At 45.6% G+C, this 20,629-nt stretch overlaps 1 protein-coding gene across 1 annotated transcript in view; it reads right to left on the reverse strand.

Moving 5' to 3' along the window:
- LTN1 (listerin E3 ubiquitin protein ligase 1) overlaps positions 1–20,629 on the reverse strand; it is a 67,436-nt gene that overhangs the window by 28,150 nt on the left and 18,657 nt on the right. The window contains exons 11-23 of the mRNA XM_069945186.1: positions 20,330–20,371; positions 18,785–18,977; positions 17,774–18,013; positions 16,882–17,035; positions 15,499–15,649; positions 14,951–15,149; positions 12,322–12,484; positions 12,125–12,229; positions 10,277–10,419; positions 7,712–7,847; positions 5,441–5,594; positions 3,258–3,471; positions 1,930–2,164 (exon numbers count right to left, since the gene is read on the reverse strand). Coding sequence (XP_069801287.1) covers positions 1,930–2,164; positions 3,258–3,471; positions 5,441–5,594; positions 7,712–7,847; positions 10,277–10,419; positions 12,125–12,229; positions 12,322–12,484; positions 14,951–15,149; positions 15,499–15,649; positions 16,882–17,035; positions 17,774–18,013; positions 18,785–18,977; positions 20,330–20,371 — 2,129 coding nt within the window. The remainder of the gene's footprint in view (positions 1–1,929; positions 2,165–3,257; positions 3,472–5,440; positions 5,595–7,711; positions 7,848–10,276; positions 10,420–12,124; positions 12,230–12,321; positions 12,485–14,950; positions 15,150–15,498; positions 15,650–16,881; positions 17,036–17,773; positions 18,014–18,784; positions 18,978–20,329; positions 20,372–20,629) is intronic.

Consider the following 20,629-nt stretch of genomic DNA (forward strand, 5'->3'; position numbering starts at 1 on the left):
AGCATAAAGATGCCAGTTATCAAGACTAGAAAAGGCATGGAGGCTGAGCAGACACAGGGAGATGCTGGCATGGTGACCGCGCAGACACAGGGAGATGCTGGCATGGTGACCGCGCAGACACAAGGAAAGGGTGGCATGGTGACCGCGCAGACACAGGGAGAAGCTGCTATGGTGACCGCGCAGACACAGGGAGATGCTGGCATGGTGACCGCGCAGACACAGGGAAAGGCTGGCATGGTGACCGAGCAGAAACCAGAAGACGCTAGCATGGTGACCGCGCAGACACAGGGAGAAGCTGCTATAGTGACCGCGCAGACACAGGGAGATGCTGGCATGGTGACCGCGCAGACACAGGGAGAAGCTGCCATAGTGACCGTGCAGACACAGGGAGAAGCTGCCATAGTGACCGCGCAGACACAGGGAGAAGCTGCCATAGTGACCGCGCAGACACAGGGAGAAGCTGCCATAGTGACCGCGCAGACACAGGGAGAAGCTGCCATAGTGACCGCGCAGACACAGGGAGAAGCTGCCATAGTGACCGCGCAGACACAGGGAGAAGCTGCCATAGTGACCGCGCAGACACAGGGAGAAGCTGCCATAGTGACCGCGCAGACACAGGGAGAAGCTGCCATAGTGACCGCGCAGACACAGGGAGAAGCTGCCATAGTGACCGCGCAGACACAGGGAGAAGCTGCCATAGTGACCGCGCAGACACAGGGAGAAGCTGCCATAGTGACCGCGCAGACACAGGGAGAAGCTGCCATAGTGACCGCGCAGACACAGGGAGAAGCTGCCATAGTGACCGCGCAGACACAGGGAGAAGCTGCCATAGTGACCGCGCAGACACAGGGAGAAGCTGCCATAGTGACCGCGCAGACACAGGGAGAAGCTGCCATAGTGACCGCGCAGACACAGGGAGAAGCTGCCATAGTGACCGCGCAGACACAGGGAGAAGCTGGCATGGTGATCGCGCAGACACAGGGAGAAGCTGGCATGGTGATCGCGCAGACACAGGGAAAGGCTGGCATGGTGACTGAGCAGAAACCAGGAGACGCTAGCATGGTGACTGCGCAGACACAGGGAGATGCTGGCATGGTGACTGAGCAGACACAGGGAGATGCTGGCATGGTGACTGAGCAGACATTGGGAGATGCTGGCATGGTGACTGCGCAGAGACAGCGAGATGCTGGCATGGTGACCGCACAGACACAGCAAGATGCTGGCACAGTTACTAAGCAGACACAGAGATGCTGGCACGGTGACCGCACAGACGCAGGGAGATGCTGGCAGTTACTGAGCAGACACAGAGAGATGCTGGCACAGTGACCGCACAGACACAGGGAGATGCTGGCATGGTGACCGCACAGACGCAGGGAGATGCTGGCACAGTTACTGAGCAGACACAGAGAGATGCTGGCACAGTTACTGAGCAGACACAGAGAGATGCTGGCATGGTGACCGCACAGACGCAGGGAGAAGCTGTCACAGTTACTGAGCAGACACAGAGAGATGCTGGCACAGTGACCGCACAGACACAGGGAGATGCTGGCATGGTAAACGCACAGACACAGAGAGATGCTGGCACAGTTACTGAGTAGACACAGGGAGATGCTGGCGCGGTGACCGCACAGACACAGAGATGCTGGCACAGTTACTGAACAGACACAGAGAGATGCTGGCACAGTGACCGCACAGACACAGGGAGATGCTGGCATGGTAAACGCACAGACACAGAGAGATGCTGGCACAGTTACTGAGTAGACACAGGGAGATGCTGGCGCGGTGACCGCACAGACGCAGGGAGATGCTGGCACAGTTACTGAGCAGACACAGGGAGATGCTGGCACAGTGACCGAACAAACACAGTGATGCTGGCATGGTGACTGGACACCGGGAGATGGGCAGGAGAAGAACACACACTGTACTTACTTGTTCAGCATATGGTAGACAGTCATCTGCACGGCTCTCTCTCTATACAGCAGGAGTGGGGTCAGTGTATTCAGCAGGCTCTGTAACCTGTCCGAGAGGTTGCTCTTCTGTCCAGCCACAAACTTGGCCGGAAGCTTGTGGTTCAGCAGCTGATCCTTCGAGATGAAGCACAAAGCTTCGCCCAGTGACTGCAGCACAGAGGTGTGATGGGAGGCCTCTGCAGCCTTGGTCTCCCCTGCACACAGAAACCACAAGAGGAACTAGTCAAAACGCATGCATAGCTTAAGAGGAGTACTGTATCTCCTTGAGGAGACAGCCATATAGGTAAAGGTGATGTAATAGAGCTTGCAGTGCTTCATGGGAATCACATATGCAAAGCAGCTCTCATCCAAAAGGGAAACTGTTAGATAACACTGCCATCTAGTGGTGTTTTCAGATACCGCACCTAATATATGCTTCATAGCCCATAGAAGCATAAAGAGAAAGTTCTAGAACAGAGATGGGGAATCTTCGGCCCTCCAGCTGTTGCAAAACTACAATTCCTGTCATGCCTAAAGCTTCAGCTGCCCAGGCATGATGGGAATTGTAGTTTTACAACAGCTGGAGGGCCAAAAGGTTCCCTATCCCTGTTCTAGAATAAGGAAAAGATAGAGAACACAGCCCCCTTTATGTACCCAACAGTGGTGGAGATTAACTGAGCTTGAGTGGAGAAGAGACTAAGGGAAGGTCTCAATAGCTACTTCTGCTTTTACCACATAAGAGAAGGCATAGCCAGACTCAAAGAAGCCCGGACTGCTTGGGTCTGTTATGGTTCCTACAAAGAATTATCGATTTGTTCTGAATGCTTTAACCCTAGTCCACACCTGAGGAAAGCACCTTAAAGGGGTTAGAAAAACATGTCCGCTTTCTTCCTGAAAAAGCACCTCAATTGTCCTCAGGTTGAGAGTGGTACTGCAGCTCTGTTCCATTAAAGTTAATAGAAGCTGCATCGTAATACTACATACAAACTGAGGACAGAGGTAGCGCTGTTTTTGAAATAAAGTACTAAAGCTTTTTCTAATCCTAGATAAGTCTATAGAAAGAGAGAATATTTATTCATTGCAGACTATAGTCTTTGGAAACTACAAAAGGACACAAGTGCTCTGTTGCCATTATCCAAGGACTTTATGGTGGCTTCAAGCCAGGCCTAAGAACTGGCTGACTATAAAGTGATGGCATATCCTAGCGACTATACAATCACTTTAACAACTCTCATCCAAAAGTGAAGAGTGAAGAATAGAAGTTTCTGGGCTTGTGCTTCTTGCATTATGTAATATTATAAAGGTTACCTGCTATTTTTACCAACATAGGTAACAGTAAGCCGTGGATTCCTTCCGAAAAGAATTCATTCCACTCGGAGATAAGATTTGCGGGAAGCTTTTCTGCAGCGTTGGTGATGACAGATTGAAAGTAAGCAGATAGTTCTGAAGCCAGGTCGCAACTTACGCAAGCGAACAGCCGGACGAGCGGTACATGGTAGAGCGCCGAGCTCTCACACGCAGCCTAGGAACGCACACACAGAGGAGGAATATGGGATCAGACCATAGAGAGACTTTATTACACAGAAATTCTTCCAGCTTATCTATAATTGTAATAATCTGCAAGGCATTACACTTCAAGGGGGAATCAGAAATAATCTTTATAATGTCTTCCAGAGGAACGAAAAAGCCTGACTTAACCGTTCCTCATCAACACAGGTCTGTATGCACGTCTCTTACTGGAATATATACACTGATCAGCCATTAAGCTGGAACTGATACTGGGCCAACAAAACAGCAGCCGATCACGTAGATCAGGGATGGGGAACATGTGACCCCCCAGCTGTCACAGAACAACAACTCCCATCATGCATGGACAGCCAAAGCTTTAGCTTTGGCTGTCCAGACATGATGGGAGTTGTAGTTTTGCAACAGCTGGAGAGCTGCAGGTTTCTCATGCCTGCTGTAGATCCTCTATAGTATGAGGTGTGCGGTGCGGCCTCCCTGGATGTGACTTGTTTCTCCAGAACACATGATCGGTCCGATTAAGATTTGGGGAACCTAGAGGCTAGGTCACCATCTTAAACTCTTTGCCAACTTCCTCATTCCAGATCAATGTCTGCATTATCCACTGCCATGAAGGGAGGGAGTTGGTGTGTCCAATGGTCAGGTAGGTGTTACATATGTCAAGGTAAGATCCACATGATGCCAGGACACAAGGTCTCCAGCAGAACATTGCCCATCACACTGCCCCCGCCATCTTGTCTTCTTCACATACTGCATCCTGGTGTCATCTCTTTCCCAGATAAATTACACATATGCACACGGCCGTCCACAAGAGAGCAGACGTGATCCATCAGACCAGACGCCCTCTCCCATTACTCCCTTGGCCTAGTTCTGTTGCTCACATAACCACTGTAGGCCCTTTCAGTGTTGGGCACAGGTCAGCAGCTACCAAGCTGCGATGTCCTATGCGATTTGACTCCTTTCCATCACAGTCAGCACATTTCATGAGTACTAACTACTATATACCAGGATGACCCCACAAGACTGACTGGCCATTTTGGAGATGTTTTAATATTATGGCTGATCAGTGTACATGATGAGTTATTTATTAAGAAACAGATCTTTTTGTAAGTAAACACTGCCCTCTAGTGGCCTATCACATTAACTGCAGGTGCTTCATAGGAAAACAGCAAAACCCTCCCACTGGGCAACGCATAAATTCATTTCCTGGTATTAGTCATAACATGGTATAAATCACCAGAAATCTTGGCTATCTAGGAATGCTCGTGTCTGATGCAATCTAACTTCTCTTACAACTATTCAGGAGTCTAACAGAGAGACATTTATATTAAACATCTGTCCGGCTCGGACACCCTATCAGTCTTGTAGAGATCTCCCGTAGACATGAGACTATCCTTTACCCCTCGCTTGTATACATTACGTTATTGGCTTATTTGTGCGATAATAAAAGTCACATTGTACAAAAGCCTTGATATATGGGACGGCAAATAGGACTCCGATGAGCGATTAGGTGGAGAGATATATTACAGAACACTCCATTATGAGGAATGAGCTTTCTTACAGACATAGGTCTGTGTTTATCCGCTCTGTCTGCAGGAATGCTGGGCGCAACCGATATGACCCCCAAACCCCTAAATAACAAATCTATCCAGTTACACAATAGAGAGCGGCCTCTAACATGCTGCAACCTTTACTGCATCAATAGATCAATAGAGAGGAGATCAATCCATCAATACCTACACCAGCAAAAAGGAAAACTACAACTCCCATCCTGCCTGGACAGACATAGCTAAAGCTTAGGCTGTCCAGGCACAATGGGAATTGCAGTTTTGCAACAGCTGGTTACAGGTTCCCCATCCCTACTTAATAGGGACTTATTATTATTCTACATTTAGGACAACATCCAATTTCTTGGCCGTAAATAGTGGATTACCCAGGACTTATAGATTGGTTGTCTGCAGGCTTACCTCTAACCAGGCTAACATAGAGCACATTATAAAGTCCCACTCAGTATCCTCCAGACTGGGTAAAAGCGATGCAGAGTATTTCAGAAGAAGCGAGATGAATCTGATGATTTCAACATTCAGACCAATGAGGTCCAGGCCGGCATCCTTCAGATTACTGCAAAACACACAAACAAATGAAATATATCTGTAGATAGACGGATAGAGAGACAGACAGATAGAGAGACAGAGAGAGAGACAGACAGATAGAGAGACAGACAGATAGAGAGACAGACAGACAGATAGAGAGACAGACAGACAGATAGAGAGAGACAGACAGATAGAGAGAGACAGACAGATAGAGAGAGACAGACAGATAGAGAGACAGACAGATAGAGAGACAGACAGATAGAGAGACAGACAGATAGAGACAGACAGATAGAGAGACAGACAGACAGACAATACAAACTGAGGTGAATATGCTGCCACATGACAACTTATAGGCTATGTTCCCACTACGTACAAACATCTATTCTGATGTGACTGGCCATTGTTTAACGCTAATTACGGACGGAATTAAAGGGGAACCCCAGGCTGGGGCAATTTATTCTCAGAGTGGTAGGAAGGAAAAGGATGAAAGAAGTAACATGCATGGAGACCTGAGATGTGACCTGTTAGGCCCGCTCAGCTAGTATTTGGATAGATAGATAGATAGATAGATAGATAGATAGATAGATAGATAGATAGATAGATAATGTCGTTATACCCGCTACAGAGTTAGACTTTGAATTACAGGGACCACCCTGGTGTTTCCCTATTTAGGTCCCAAAGCTCGCAACAGAATGAGGACCTGAGGGACTACGTATCAGGGTGGTTTGGTGCTCTCCCCACTAGGAGGCACCCCTTGGCAATGGGCTTCCTTCTCTGGAGAGAGGGATATCTGGCTATTCCCGTGTTTTGAGACTCGTAACTGAGGCTCCACGGACCCCTTTTTTGCATAGATAGAGAGATAGATAGAGAGAGATAGAGAGAGATAGAGAGAGATAGAGAGAGATAGAGAGAGATAGAGAGAGATAGAGAGAGATAGAGAGAGATAGAGATAGAGAGAGATAGAGAGAGATAGAGAGAGATAGAGAGAGAGAGATAGAGAGAGATAGATAGAGAGATAGATAGATAGAGAGAGAGAGAGAGAGAGATAGAAAGAAGTATTCCGCGGCACTTCCAATTCAGGTGCATAAGAAGATAAATTTATCCCATGCAAAGCATCAAACAAAAATCATTGTGTGCGCAGCACAGCAAACAAATGGTAAAGTGCGACGTTTCAACAGCCTCGCGCTGTTATTTTCATGCTTGAAAATGCCAGCGTGAGGCTGTCGAAACGTTGCACTTTACAAGGGAATTGCTCAGAGACACTGCAAGTATACAAGTATTGGTTTATCTGCTATACGCTGATCCTGTGTGTCTCTTAAAGGGAATTACTAGCAGAGCCACGTTATAGAGGGAAGGGGGTTTCCTCCCACTGGGGGTGGGCCAGCCGCCCCCAGTGAGAGGAACTGAGCTGAAACTGGGCTGCGGTTCAAAAAAATGACCGCGGCACCAGCATCCCCGTGCCAGCGCTGGTCTATTCAAGGCAAAAACAGAAAAGTGATGGTACATCTACTTTAAAATAGTGGAAATGGCGGCTCGTACATAGCGGACCTTGCATACGGTGAGCCGGCTTCCTACTTACATAGCTAGCATACATGTCAATGGTCTGATGACAAGATGCAGGAAAACAGTAAGAAATCTCAAGCTCCATTATATGGACACTTCTGCTTCTACAAGGAAAGATTTGCATGGTAGAGACACATCTAGGAATTAAAGGGAATCTGTAATTCACACTCCAAACTGCCTCTTACTCTTTGTACTATAGAATACAGGCATCTTTCTACATTCTGGAAGCACAGCTGGATATATGAAAAGGTACCAGGCGTCTCCTGAAAGCTCTCTAAAAGCTCTAAAAGCAACTGTTTGCATCCGTTTTGATCTGTTTTTCCATTGACTTCCATTATAAAAAAAAAAATGGATCAAAGCGGATCAATTTTTTTAGCGTACACAAAAACGTGGTCAACCTAATTTTTTTTTTTTTTATAATTGAAGTCAATGGAAAAACAGGTCAAAACGGATGCACACAATTGCATCTGTTTTTTTCATCAGTTTTTCATGCGTTTTTCATCACGTCTCTCTTGAGCTATAGATATAGGACAAATGGCATTTTCTGGTTAAGTAGTAAACAGAGAGATAGAGTCCGCTCACCTGCTGAATAGGAATACATCCTCCTGGGTGTTCTTCCACGTGAGAATGATTTTCAGAATTCCAGGAAGAACTTCAGGAGAAGGAATGGACTCTGCATCCAGGCAGGAGTTGACAATGGCGAGAAAACCAAATCCTCCTACAAGAAAAGAAGGACCCTCAAAAGTCATGGTGTATGCCAATATACAGGGGGCACTTGAAAGAAGGGGTACTCCAGCAATAAAAGAAATTCTTTCAAATAAACTGGTGTAAGAAATTGTCAGAGATTTGTATTTTACTTCTATTAAAAAAATCTCCAGTCTTCCAGTACTCATCAGCTTCTGTATGTACTGCAGGAAGTGGTATTATGGAGAGCAGTAGAGTTTTTATTTTAAAGATATTTTATTAAAGGTTTTTTGTTATAACAATATAGGCATTCATTTTGCACATTACAAGATGTTGTAAAATGGGTAAAAAATTAAAATAAAGAGGTTTTCTATGGGGATTTGCTCCTGCTCTGGACAGTTCCTGACATGGACAGAGGTGGCAGCAGAGAGCACTGTGTAAGACTGGAAAGAATACAGCACTTACTGCAGGATATACAGTAGCTGATTAGTACTGGAAGACTGGAGATTTTTTAATAGACGTAAATAATAAATCTGTCACTTTCTGACACCAGTTGATTTGAAAGAATTTTTTTTTCCCACTGCAGTACCCCCCTTTAACTAAACTGATCTAGTGCCTGATTCTATGATTTCCTATGATGTCCGAGACGTTTTTCTAATGACAGTATATCAGGACCGCACCATAAACATTAGATGGTTGACTGGAACCTTTATGGCAGGTTTGGCTGACACTCTTGCAATGTGTACAACCACATAAAGCTGCTACTATTGTCATAGTACAAATACAGTGGAGCCCAGGCCCGGTCACAGTGACTGTTTCTACAAGCCTTATAAATCACAATACACACAGACTGACTGTCTGAATCAGTGCTGATGCTGCTGTGATCACAGGACTTTATATAATCGGCAAGTTCTTTCTCCATTCACACAGACAGCATGTGATCCTGTATCCTGGCAAGTTATCTATAGTTGTAGCAATATCCATAGTAGCTTCTCTCTCTCTCTTTCTGCAAGGAGGAAGTAAAGGTCACAAAATGCCATGGTGGGAGATTTATCAAACATGGTGTAAAGTGAAACTGGCTCAGTTGCCCCTAGCAACCAATCAGATTCCACCTTTCTTTCCTCACAGACTCTTTGGAAAATTAACCTCTTAACAACGCATGACGGGTATACCCGTCATGCGGCCGTTAAGAGTAAACAGAGAGGGCTCCCGGCGTGAGCCCTCTCTGCAGCGCGCGGTCCCCGGTTGCTAAGTGCAGCCAGGGACCGCGTGTATTAGCCGGCGCGGCCGATCGCCGCGGCCGGCTAATTAACTATTCAAATGCCGCTGTCAAAGCTGACAGCTGCATTTGAATAGCAGCTGTGCCCCCTCTCCCTGGTGTCCAGTGGGGGATCTCCCCCCCGCGATGCGATCGCGGAGGGGAGATCCGTTCTAATGAGCCGGCCGGGGCTCAGCGTCGGAATGACACTGATCCCGGCTCGGCAATCTATTCAGATGGTCTGCAGCAGACCATTATAATAGAGCACCGATCTGATGGATCATTGCTCTATTATATACACAGGATTGATCTCAATGGGAGATCAGTTCTGTGTATATAGAAGTCCCCCAGGGGGCTTCATATTACTGTAAGGGAAAGTTTAAAAAAAGGTGTTTTTATTAATAAAAAATCCCCTCCACTAATAAAAGTCTGAATCACCCCCCTTTTTTTTCCCCCGCATTTTTGGTCGCATCAAATCCAGAAAAAATGTAATATAAAGCGATCAAAAAGTCGCATATGCGCAATCAAGGTATCGATAGAAAGAACACATCATGGCGCAAAAAATGACATCTGACACAGCCCCATAGACCAAAGGATAAAAGCGCTATAAGCCTGGGAATAGAGTGATTTTAAGGAACATATATTTGTTAACAATGGTTTTAATTTTTTACAGGCCATCAGATACAATATAAGTTATACATGTTGTATATCGTTTTAATCGTAATGACTTGAGGACCATATATAACAACTAAGTTTTTCCATAGGACACACGGCGTAAAAATGAAGCTCCCCCAAAGAAAAATTGTGTGTTTTTTTTCAATTTCACTGCGCATATAATTTTTTTCTGGTTTCGCAGCATATTTTATGGAAAAATTCAGCCTGTCATTGCGAAGTACAATTAGTGACGCAAAAAATAAGGGCTCATGTGGGTCTGTAGGTGTAAAATGCAAGTGCTATGGCCTTTTAAGCACATGGATGAAAAAATGAAAACGCAAAAACGAAAGTTAGCACGGTCCTTAAAGGGTTAAAGGTGGAATCTGATTGGTTGCTAGGGGCAACTCAGCCAGTTTCACTTTACACCATGTTTGATAAATCTCCCCCCATGTGTGGTAATTTGCCCTTACCAGTCTATATGAACACATGGAGGCACATACTGGCTTTTAGGGGATCATCACTCCCTACATAAATTAATGGAGGTTACTCACCATCTATACAAGACAGATCAGGCCCAGCACAGGACATAAGGCGGGAGACAAACTGGATGATCAGAGACTCCTTTTCTTCCTTAGTTAAGAATGAGGACAGACACTGGACGGTGTGCAGGCTGCCTTGTGTCACAGGGAGATAGCTATAAAGAGATTGTATATTACTGCTAATAAATAAAGTAACAACGTAATGTGGGGGAAACCACTCACCTACTGTTTAAGGGTGCCTTCACACGTACCGGATCCGCAGCGGATTTTACGCTGCAGATTTGCAGCGAAGTCTGCTGCGGATCCGGTCCCATTCATCCCTATGATAGCACAAACTCGCAGCAAGATCGACATCTCGCTGCCAGTATGTGCTTTAACCCCCTGCTGCCCGCTGCCCCCATCAGCCCCGCCGCCTGCAGTCCGCATCTCGCCCGCCCGATCATTGTACCCCCTGCAGCCTGATCGCACCCCCCCACAGCCCCACCCGCCCGATCGCCGCACCAAGATCCCGCCCCCCAGGGCTTCGATTGAGCTGCGGGGGGGGGGGGGGGGGACAGGGAACGACGATCGGGCGGGCGAGATGCCGACTGCAGGGCTGATGGGGGCGACAGGCAGCAGGGGCTTAAAGCACATACTGGCAGCGAGATGTCGATCTCGCTGCGAGTTTGTGCTATCATAGGGATGAATGGGACCGGATATCATTTGCAGCGTAAAATCCACTGCGGATCCGGTACGTGTGAAGGCACCCTAAAGGGGTTATCCAGGATTAGGAAAAAATAGGTTCTCAGAAAGAAAGCCACTCCTGACCTCAGGTTGTGCGTAGTACTGCAGCTTATTTCTACTAAAGTGAATGGAGTCACACACATCCTGAGGACAGAGGTGGCGCTGTTTCTAGAAGAAAGAACACAACTAATGGCCACAATAGATGTGTCATCATTTCTAAGGGGATGAGTCCCCTTTAAATGGTAAAAGATGACAGAATCAGTATATGAAACAACCAGCATACACACCACTCATAACCATGCGCTAACAATGGAACCACTAAAGTGATATAAATAACTGTGATAGCAAGGGACCATTCACTTCTTTAAAATGGTGATGGAAACAGAAAGAAAATAAATGGGCAAGCGTAAGGATCTGGCAAAATGGCGTGTCATGTAGGGTTTTACCTGCTGTGTGACACAGTGTTTAGGACCAGACAGTGTGGCCATGGCTGGAGCAATAAAAGATGATGACTGGTCTATGGGATCATGTGGACAGCCGGGTGTGTGTGCGTCATTTACCTGGAGAAGAGACTGCACCATGATGCACTATGGGAAGAAGACAAGATGGCCGGGGCAGTGTGATGGCCAATGTTTAGCTGGAGGCATCACCTGGATGTTACTGTGACACGCATCACCTACCTACCCATTGCACAGAACAAGTCCCCTTACTCCTGGCAGTGGGACCCCCTAATGGCAGCGGTCAGCAGGATAATGCCCCAGGGGTCACACTGCTGACATTGTTCAGTAATGAGGGACAGGATAAAGAGATCAAGATGGTGACTTGACCTCCAGATTCTCCAGATCTCAGTCGCATCAATCATGTGGGACGTGCTGGAGAAACAAGTCGCATCCACCCACACCTCATACTACACAAGATCTGTTGCTGACACCACAGGACTCCTACAGAGGTTTATAGAGACCAGGCCTCAGCGGCTCAGAGCTGATTTGGTGGCATACACCACAACTTAGGCTGGCCGGTACACGCTAGATAACCAAGTAATTTCTTTTCACAATTCGAGAGTAAAAATAAAACAATAAAAGAAAAAATAAATCCAAAGAAAGCTCCAGCAGTCTACTAGAAGAGGAGGCCACCAACCTCTGTGTGCTCGCTGTTAGCCGCTTCAGAACGTCGTCTCCTGGACTGCTCAAATGAATAAACTTGTGAAGAGTCAGGGACCAGATCGTTCCACTTTGTAATGACCTGTAAGTGAGAATAATCCAGAGATTTATGTACATAAAATATAAAGAGCAGCAGAGGTGGCACAGATAGCAGATGTCCATAAGAGCCATCACCTGGTATGGAGCAGCTCCAGCAGGGCAGAGCGATGGGCACACAGCTCCTTCACTCTATCCTGGGTGACGGCCATTGCTCTCAGCATCTGGCAACACTCTGTGATAATAGCCGGAGGTCTCTCTAGCTCCTCGCACCATTGTAAGCCATACAGCATCTCAGCAACTGGGAAAACATAGCAAATCAGAGACTGAATGGTATGATATAATGTTATGAGATGACATACAGCTGTATTCCTCCATTCTGGTGTTAATAGGACTTTACTGCTCACCTTTAAATGGGTTGTAATTAAATTAAATATCAGAAACAGCGCCACTATTGGTCATGGGTTGTGCTTGACACTGCAACCCCTGTAAGCCCTTCCTGCATGGAGACATAACTGTACCTCCAAGCTGTGGTTTAAGTCTTTAGATGCCATGGTCATGGCACGATCACAGGGTTCAGGTGATGTCTGTATGCCCATTAGGCTTCTTATTAATAGATTGCCAGTCACTGGGAGTACTAATCAGAGATAAGTAGATTGCATTGTGACCATTTTTTTAATAATTTATTCAAATATATTTATTAAGTTAGCTTTTGGTCCCCCCTCAGCTTCCTGGTCCTCTGCTTGTCTCCACTTCTGTGTTCTCTTTAGTAGAGGTGAGTGAACTCAAGCATGCACCATTTGATGACCAGCAGCTGAAGAAGATGGATGCAGCCCTAAGGCTGCCTGGAAAGCATGGATACAGTCATAGACCATATTTATGTTTTCCAGGACTCCCTTGGGCTACATCCAACTTTTTTAGCCACCAGTAATCAAATGCCACACGATTGGGGGTTTGCTCAACTCTAGTCTTCAGACCACCAAGCACGGCCCACTCAGCCAGTCAGTGTTGTCAGCCTTGGTCACTAACAGGTGAGAGGACAGGTTTTGTAAGGGCAAGACAGCACAGAAGAAGCAGAGACCAGTGGATGTGACAGCTTGGGGGGACTGGAAGAGGTGAGTATAGCACGAATATTATTTTTACACCACCCCAACGGTGAAGAACATTTTTGTTTTCCCTGGACAACCCCTTTAAGGTTGTGTTCACATGCTGCATTTTTTGTAGCAATTTTTTAAATTCTACCTACCACGGGAATTGTGATACAGTCAAAGGGCCCTAAGGAAGATTATCGTTTGGATAATCGTTAACGATAAACGATCTCAAACGACCACTATTGTGAACGACCTGAAATCGTTCACCCAATTACACGGAGCGATGATCGTTACTTATGATTGTTCTTGCGGTCGTCTTGTCGTCGCTACTGCTTTTGTCGCTACTGCAAACGAGCGAACAGCGTCTTATTTCATGGGAATGATTTGCGAACAAGCAACGATAAAAACAGGTCCAGGTCTTATTATGTGATTAACGATTTCCCGTTCGACGTTTTATCGTTAACTGCTATTCAACCGAACGATTATCGCTTCGTTCCGAATGATTTAACGATTAGAGCAGCAAAGTGTTCCTAGTGTAGCTCTGTGCTCTGGCTTTAAACCAGACCCAGGCAATATCCGCATAGTGTCTCTATGCTCCCTATGTTTCCTTCCACATACAGTCATTAAATTGTGAGCCCCACCACCGAGAACAGGGAGTGTTGACAACTTCTGTACAGCGCTGCAGATTATGTTGGCGATACTGAAGCAACAGGAAATGTCCTCTGAAGACACTCAGAGATCATAGAGGGTATTACAGGGAAGCCCCTTAAGCCTCATACAGTACATATGGGAAAGAATAAGTACATTGGGGGAGATTTATCAAACATGGTGTAAAATGAAACTGGCTCAGTTGCCCCTAGCAACCAATCAGATCCCACCTTTCATTTTCCATACAGCCTGTGAGGAATGAAAGGTGGAATCTGATTGGTTGCTAGGGGCAACTGAGCCAGTTTCACTTTACACCATGTTCGATAAATCTCCCCCATTGTGTCCCCGAGTAGGTGAAACACTGTATTCTGGAGATTACACAATGTACCCTGTGTGCACCCAATGCCTAATATATATATATATATATATATATATATATATATATATATATATATATTTTATATTATATTATATTATATATATGGATCTTCAGAAGTGTTTTTGTCGGATCCCACCCCATATTTCATCTCCTCGTGAGTCGCTATCCAGAGGAGGAATGTCAGCAAGGAATGGCTTAGCGCCTTGCTGTATCTCCTCAGTCTATCACCCGACGTGCAAGATAAATGAAGTGTTCAGGGACTGGGAGTGGAAGGGAAAAATGCTGCATGACCGGGCGACCCCTGCACAGAGACAAATCTGCCGCTCGCCCTTACAATACACTGCATCGTCTGACTGGAAAAGTTTTTCTTAGTTGATGCGTGGGTGAAACAATCCACAATGTTCCCGCAGCGTTCCAGCTGGACAATGAACGGCCGCTAATAGGCTCTAATCTAAACATAAGTCGTTCTGTCCCAGAATCGGGAGGAAGATTTGGCAGCTGCACAATCGACCAAAGGGAACTCCAAAAATAAGAAGAAAAAAAAAAATGAAATGTAAAGCGTCTACTACAGGAATGAATGCATGCGGTAAAATGGGGGACTGGAATAACAATAGGTTCTTCCCACCGCATTCCAGCGCCCGGCTCTTACCGGCAATGTTTATTTTCGTTTCAATTTCCTTGTCTGTCGAAACGGCGTCATTCTCCAGCATTCGGAACGCCATTTTGCTGAGTAGGGAGGCCGAGCAGAGGTGCTGGGGAAGCCAAGTCTTAGCAAATGATTTAAGATCTGTCCCAGATGTTTCGGAGTTCAGGCTTATTCGACCTTCTAAGAGGGGTTTGCTTGACCACTGTAACAGAGCAGAGCCGTCACAATACTATCAAAACCACGTTCTATGAAAAGAGTAAATATAAGGGATGCAGGGTGCATGATGGGGTCTAACAGATCCTAGACCACAACAAAGTACCAGTAACGTACATGGTACTTTGGGGAGTTGCATCTTTTTCTATAAATCAATAGGCCGCAAGATTTACAAAGAGTGAGGTGCACTTGTCCCTGCTTGTTTTCCTGATCAGCAGAGGTCTCAGCACATAAAAACTTTTAATGTGTCCCTGAGAGATGTCAAAAAAGTTTTAACATTGACAGGAACGCTCTGATCTAATGTGTATGGCCACCTTAAAAAAGAAAGAAGTACTAACCAGTCCTGGAAGACACTGGCGCATCTTCTGCCACCTCTCGTCACTTGGCATCATTTGGGACACATGCTCTGCCAGTATATGAGCAGCAGATGGACCAGACTGCACAATCTTGCTGTGTAGGTCGTCGACAGCGACTATAAGTGACTGCAAGCTGAATGAAGAAACATTGGAAATATGAAGAATAAGTAATTACATAGAGACAACCTATCAGGAAAGGCATTATAGTGGAGGGGTCAGGTCACGGATTCCGCACTGGGGCCCCTGGCTGGCTGTACGCTCATGTTCAGGTTTCATCATATTCGCATGCAACACTGAATATGGCGCCCAGTCTGCCAGAATGATAGATTTTATTAGAAAAGATTCAGTATAACTTGTATTTTTGATTCTGGGCTTAAGTGTCCAGTGGGTGGTTCTAATCAGTGACTGACAGCTCTGTATAAAGAAGAACCACCCACCAGACTGCTAAGCCCACTATAAGCAAAGATTTTAACCACAGGACCGGGCTGACAGTGTCTATGACACTGTCAGCGACCGCCCTGCAAAGCCTCAGCACGCCCCACACTACAGCCACTGTCGTATCTTCCGGACGCTGCCTTGCCTCCTACAGAATGACAGCGGGCGCTGGGCTGAAGATACAGCAGCAGCCAGAAAGCGGGATGAGCCGAGGTGGTTCTGGGTGGGCGCTGACAGTGTCACAGACAAACCTCTATGACATTAGATCAGCCCAGGATAAAGACGCAGGATCACAGACCATCACCAAAGTTTTGTATGCCATGCTTATGTGATCGGCATGTGGACACTGGCAGCACAGATAAATCCATATACATGCTGGCAATTTCACTATAATATACTGTGGTCAAGTCACTTCTTGCAAAATGTACATTATGACTCATGGAAAAGATATCTTTATATGGATTCTCATCATCATATTACAGACGCTCAATTATCAGGCCTCTATCTGCAAGACAGGAGTAAGGGGGTGCAATCATGGTGGACGTCTGCTTATAGTCATCCCTCACAGGTTTTATCTGCCAGCAAGACATAAAACCAGCAACCTATCAACCTCTTATGTGCATTGTCTGGTGAAACAGAGACCTGTGTGCGGCTACAGCTCATGTATTTCCCACCACGCCAGTTTTATTCCAGTATTTCATCATGTCAACCCCAGACCCATGTGGCAGTAAGATCCTGAGCACATTTATTCCCTCCAAGAATACAGGCAATAAAGATAACATATCCATTTCTACAGACCTGACTTTAAACATTTACTGAAAATGTGAAAATGTCATTAACCTGTTCAGCGCTGGCAGTGTTTAGAGTTTTTTTTTTTTTTTTTTTTTATGGTACGCAAATCTCCAAAGTACCCCAAAGCACAGGTCTTACCCCTGGACAGTCAGATGTGACGTCTCCATCTGTTCTTTCACCCACTGGGCAGAGCGATTCAAGAAGGTGCCTCCATGGGGTATACTGTGGAACTGGTGGACCAGAGAATTCAGCCCAGACATCCACGTGTGCTTCAGCTTCAACAATAATGTTTCTAATGTAGATATGATAAATAATAGGTTAGTTCAGGTGTCACAGGTTACTACATCACAACAACCTATTTACATTTTTATGACCTTTTAGCCACTGCAGTTTTCTATTCACATAACCCTGAGGTTACAAGCAATTCTGTCACCCCTCCTGACCTGTCCCTTATAGAAAATACATGAAATGACTGTGAAATATTAAAGGGGTAGTGCAGTATAAAAACTTTTTTCATTAACACACATTAGAAAGTTATACAACATTGTAATGTGTGTTATTTATGTGAATGGCCCCCTTCCCCATGTTTCCACCCCTCGAAATGGCGGCTAGGGTCGACAGTGATTCCGTGAATATACAGTACCACACTTCCGGGTCAACGGTCGGGGGGTGGAAACATGGGGAAGGGGGCCATTTACATAAATAACACACAATACAATGTTGTATAACTTTGTGTTGTGTGTTATTTAGTGAAAAAAGGTTTTATACCGCACTACCCCTTTAATTCTGGATCATCCTGTCTTATAGCTGTGTGATGTGCTGTTCCTCTGTTATTCTTACTAGAAATCTATGACTCAATAGCCAACTGGGTGTTACCAGTTGGGGGCGTGTCTCTACTCTAGCCTGGCACTGTCAGCTCCAATTGGATAGTGTCAGACAGTATAGGCACACGCCCTGATTGGTAACACCTAGTTGGCTATTTAATCATAGGATTCTAGTAATAATAACAGAGTAACGTGACTGAAGGTACCTGACAAATGGGTGGTGTCAGAGGGCTGTGCACAGAGCTGGAATATGGTGAGAAGCAGCTCCTCGGCTGACGGCATCTGCAGGCAGTCCTTTACTGAGCTGAAGAAGTTGGAGGCCACATCGCAGATAAAGGACACTGGCTGCTCAATGTCCCCGGCTTCAGAGAGGTCTTTGGCCTGAGCCAGAGCGCTGTGGAGTTTATCGATGATCTTCTCTACGTAAACCTCAGCAATCAAAGATTCTGTGAATATAAGAAGATTATTAACATTGCATTTTATGTTTTCAGTATTACACAAATACATTAGTGAAGACTTCTCAGGACAGAACGCCAACATTCTAAAGCAGGGACGGGGGAACCTTCGGCCCTCCAGCTGTTGCAAAACTACAATTCCCATCATGCCTGGACACTGCAACAACTGGAAGGCTGAAGGGTTTCCCATCCCTGATCTAAAGTGTATGGAGAAAAAAAAAACAGTGAACAGTGAAATCCACTAGATGTTTTTTTATATTGCATTGCATCTGTGAAAAAAAGACCTATCTGGGTAAAGAGCCTTGTCTACATATATTCTACCAATTTGTGTGTACAGCTCCTGAGCACACCTGTATGTTTCCATAGTTACAGACTACAAAAAACTTTTGTAGTCTGATTGGTCCTCTTCCCCCATGTACCGGTCTGCCATATGCCCTCATGTAATGTGTTTCGATCTTGTATTGTTCCTGCTTGTTACCCCCTATCACTTGTATAGTGCTCTGGAATTAAGGGTGCTTTATAAATAAATAATAATACCAATCAAACCATCTTTCTTCTTTTCCCTACTTCATAATTAGTAGAGATGAAGGAAAGAAGAGGCGACTGCACTGTCAAACTATATACTCTGGATCTATATTTATCTTTCTAAATGTTCCCCCACCCTCTTGATATAAGGCCTGTAATATGCCATATTTAATACAGGATAGAAGGAGACATAAGCCAGCAAGGATGAGAGCGTGGTAATGTCAGGGTCCCACTCACCATTCTTCACATGCTCAGACAGAACCAGACTCAGCAGAGTCCACTTATCGCTGCAGTATGGCTCCTGACGTCTTGTCCTGTCTATTAATCCAGCACTGCAAAGATCGCTTGCCAGACCGATCAGCTTATCACCCAGAATATCGCCTTTCAGCCAATCACAGATCAAAGAGTGTTTAGGTGAATCCGCACAAGCCTAAAGAAAAAAGAAAAAAAAAAACTAAAGTCTACACTTACTAGCTTGGAATGTGTGGCCTTAAAGAAGTCACTGCGGCAGCTGCCCAGCCCACCTGCGGATGACGGACAGGTTTTTTCCCATTACTGTACATAGAGAGATGCCTGTCAATCATTGCCAGACTGGGGGGGGGGGGGAAGCAGCGGTTGCAACACTTTCAGACTGCCCGCTGCCAGTGATAACTTCTGTGAACCTACATCCCGTATCAACCATAAAGGGAGAGACCACTGCAAACAGCATTTCTGTACCTATGTGATGCAGACAGGTCTATGATGACCGGACTTTGGCTGTGAGGGTGTGTGTGTGCACACTACAGAATACACACGTATTCCACAGGATATTGACGAGAAAAGTTTTCTTGGAGCAGAATTTGAGCGGAATTGAAGCACCCCCTTTGTTCATTTTGACATCTCTACACAGGTGTAAAGGGTAAACTTAGTGTTTTTCATACCTTATTTCATATCATACGTCATGGTGCTTGTTCAAGTAAAAAGTGTCCTTTTATCAACTGCAGATTGTATTAAGTGGGCGTGGCCTCGCTGCATTAGCGCCACATAGCCCCGCCCACAACGGCACAGTTGGCCCCGTCCCCTCGCCGGCCATTGGAACAGGCTGGCCGAAAGGTCTAGACCCCACCCCCTTTACGTCAGCCAACCAATGGGCGTCAAGGGGCGGGGCCAACTGTGCCGTTGTGGGTGGGGTTAAGTGGTGCTAATGCCGCGAGGCCACGCCCACTTAATACAATCTGCAGTTGATAAAAGGACACTTTTTACTTGAACAAGCACCATGACGTATGATATGAAATAAGGTATGAAAAACTACATTTACCCTTTACACCTGTGTAGACATGTCAAAATGCACAAAGGGGGTGACAGTGTCACTTTAAGCCCCATTGATTTCTATAGGATTCCTCTAGCGGAATCCACCCAAAGAGTTGACATGTTAATTCTTCTGGCGGAACACGGGTCCGCAGCGGAATTTCCCATACGAAAATTCCGCCGTGTGCACGAATGAGCGAAAAGTCAATTAAAACTTATGGAAAGGACCAATGTTCATATCTTGTGGGTGGAATTTCAAGCAGAATCTGCTAGAAATTCCTCTTCTTTTCCGTAGTGTGCACATACCCAGAGTGAGTAAAAACACGAAAGACTATAGCACCTGGATAGTGTCATACACTAGGAAGATAAAAAATAATGGAAGCGACATCTTGTATACATGTACTCTTCTCCCTCCCAGTGATAACCTTGTATAGACGAGAAAGAGAAGAAAAAAAACCCTAAGGAAATCAAGAAAATAAAGCACATATGATTTACCTTCTGAATGATGTACAGGAGAACGTGCCACTGAAAATCCATCTAGGAGAAAGAATAATGAAGGACAGTTTTAACAAGAGCCAATGAAGATGCTAAAGGATAGATACGGTTCTCGCTCTCTATCAATCCTATACCGGCCTCTGGACCAAATATTTAACAATATGACAGATTCTGGGTTGTTTTACACCAATACAAAACTTGTGATTCAATGAGATGATGGTTACAAACATTTGTATTGATATTGAGGCCAAATGACCAACTGTGTATCCCATAGTCAGCGAGTTCTGTGCACAAGCTCCA

This window comes from Dendropsophus ebraccatus, chromosome 11, assembly GCF_027789765.1.
Source record: "Dendropsophus ebraccatus isolate aDenEbr1 chromosome 11, aDenEbr1.pat, whole genome shotgun sequence".
Lineage (NCBI taxonomy): Eukaryota > Metazoa > Chordata > Amphibia > Anura > Hylidae > Dendropsophus > Dendropsophus ebraccatus.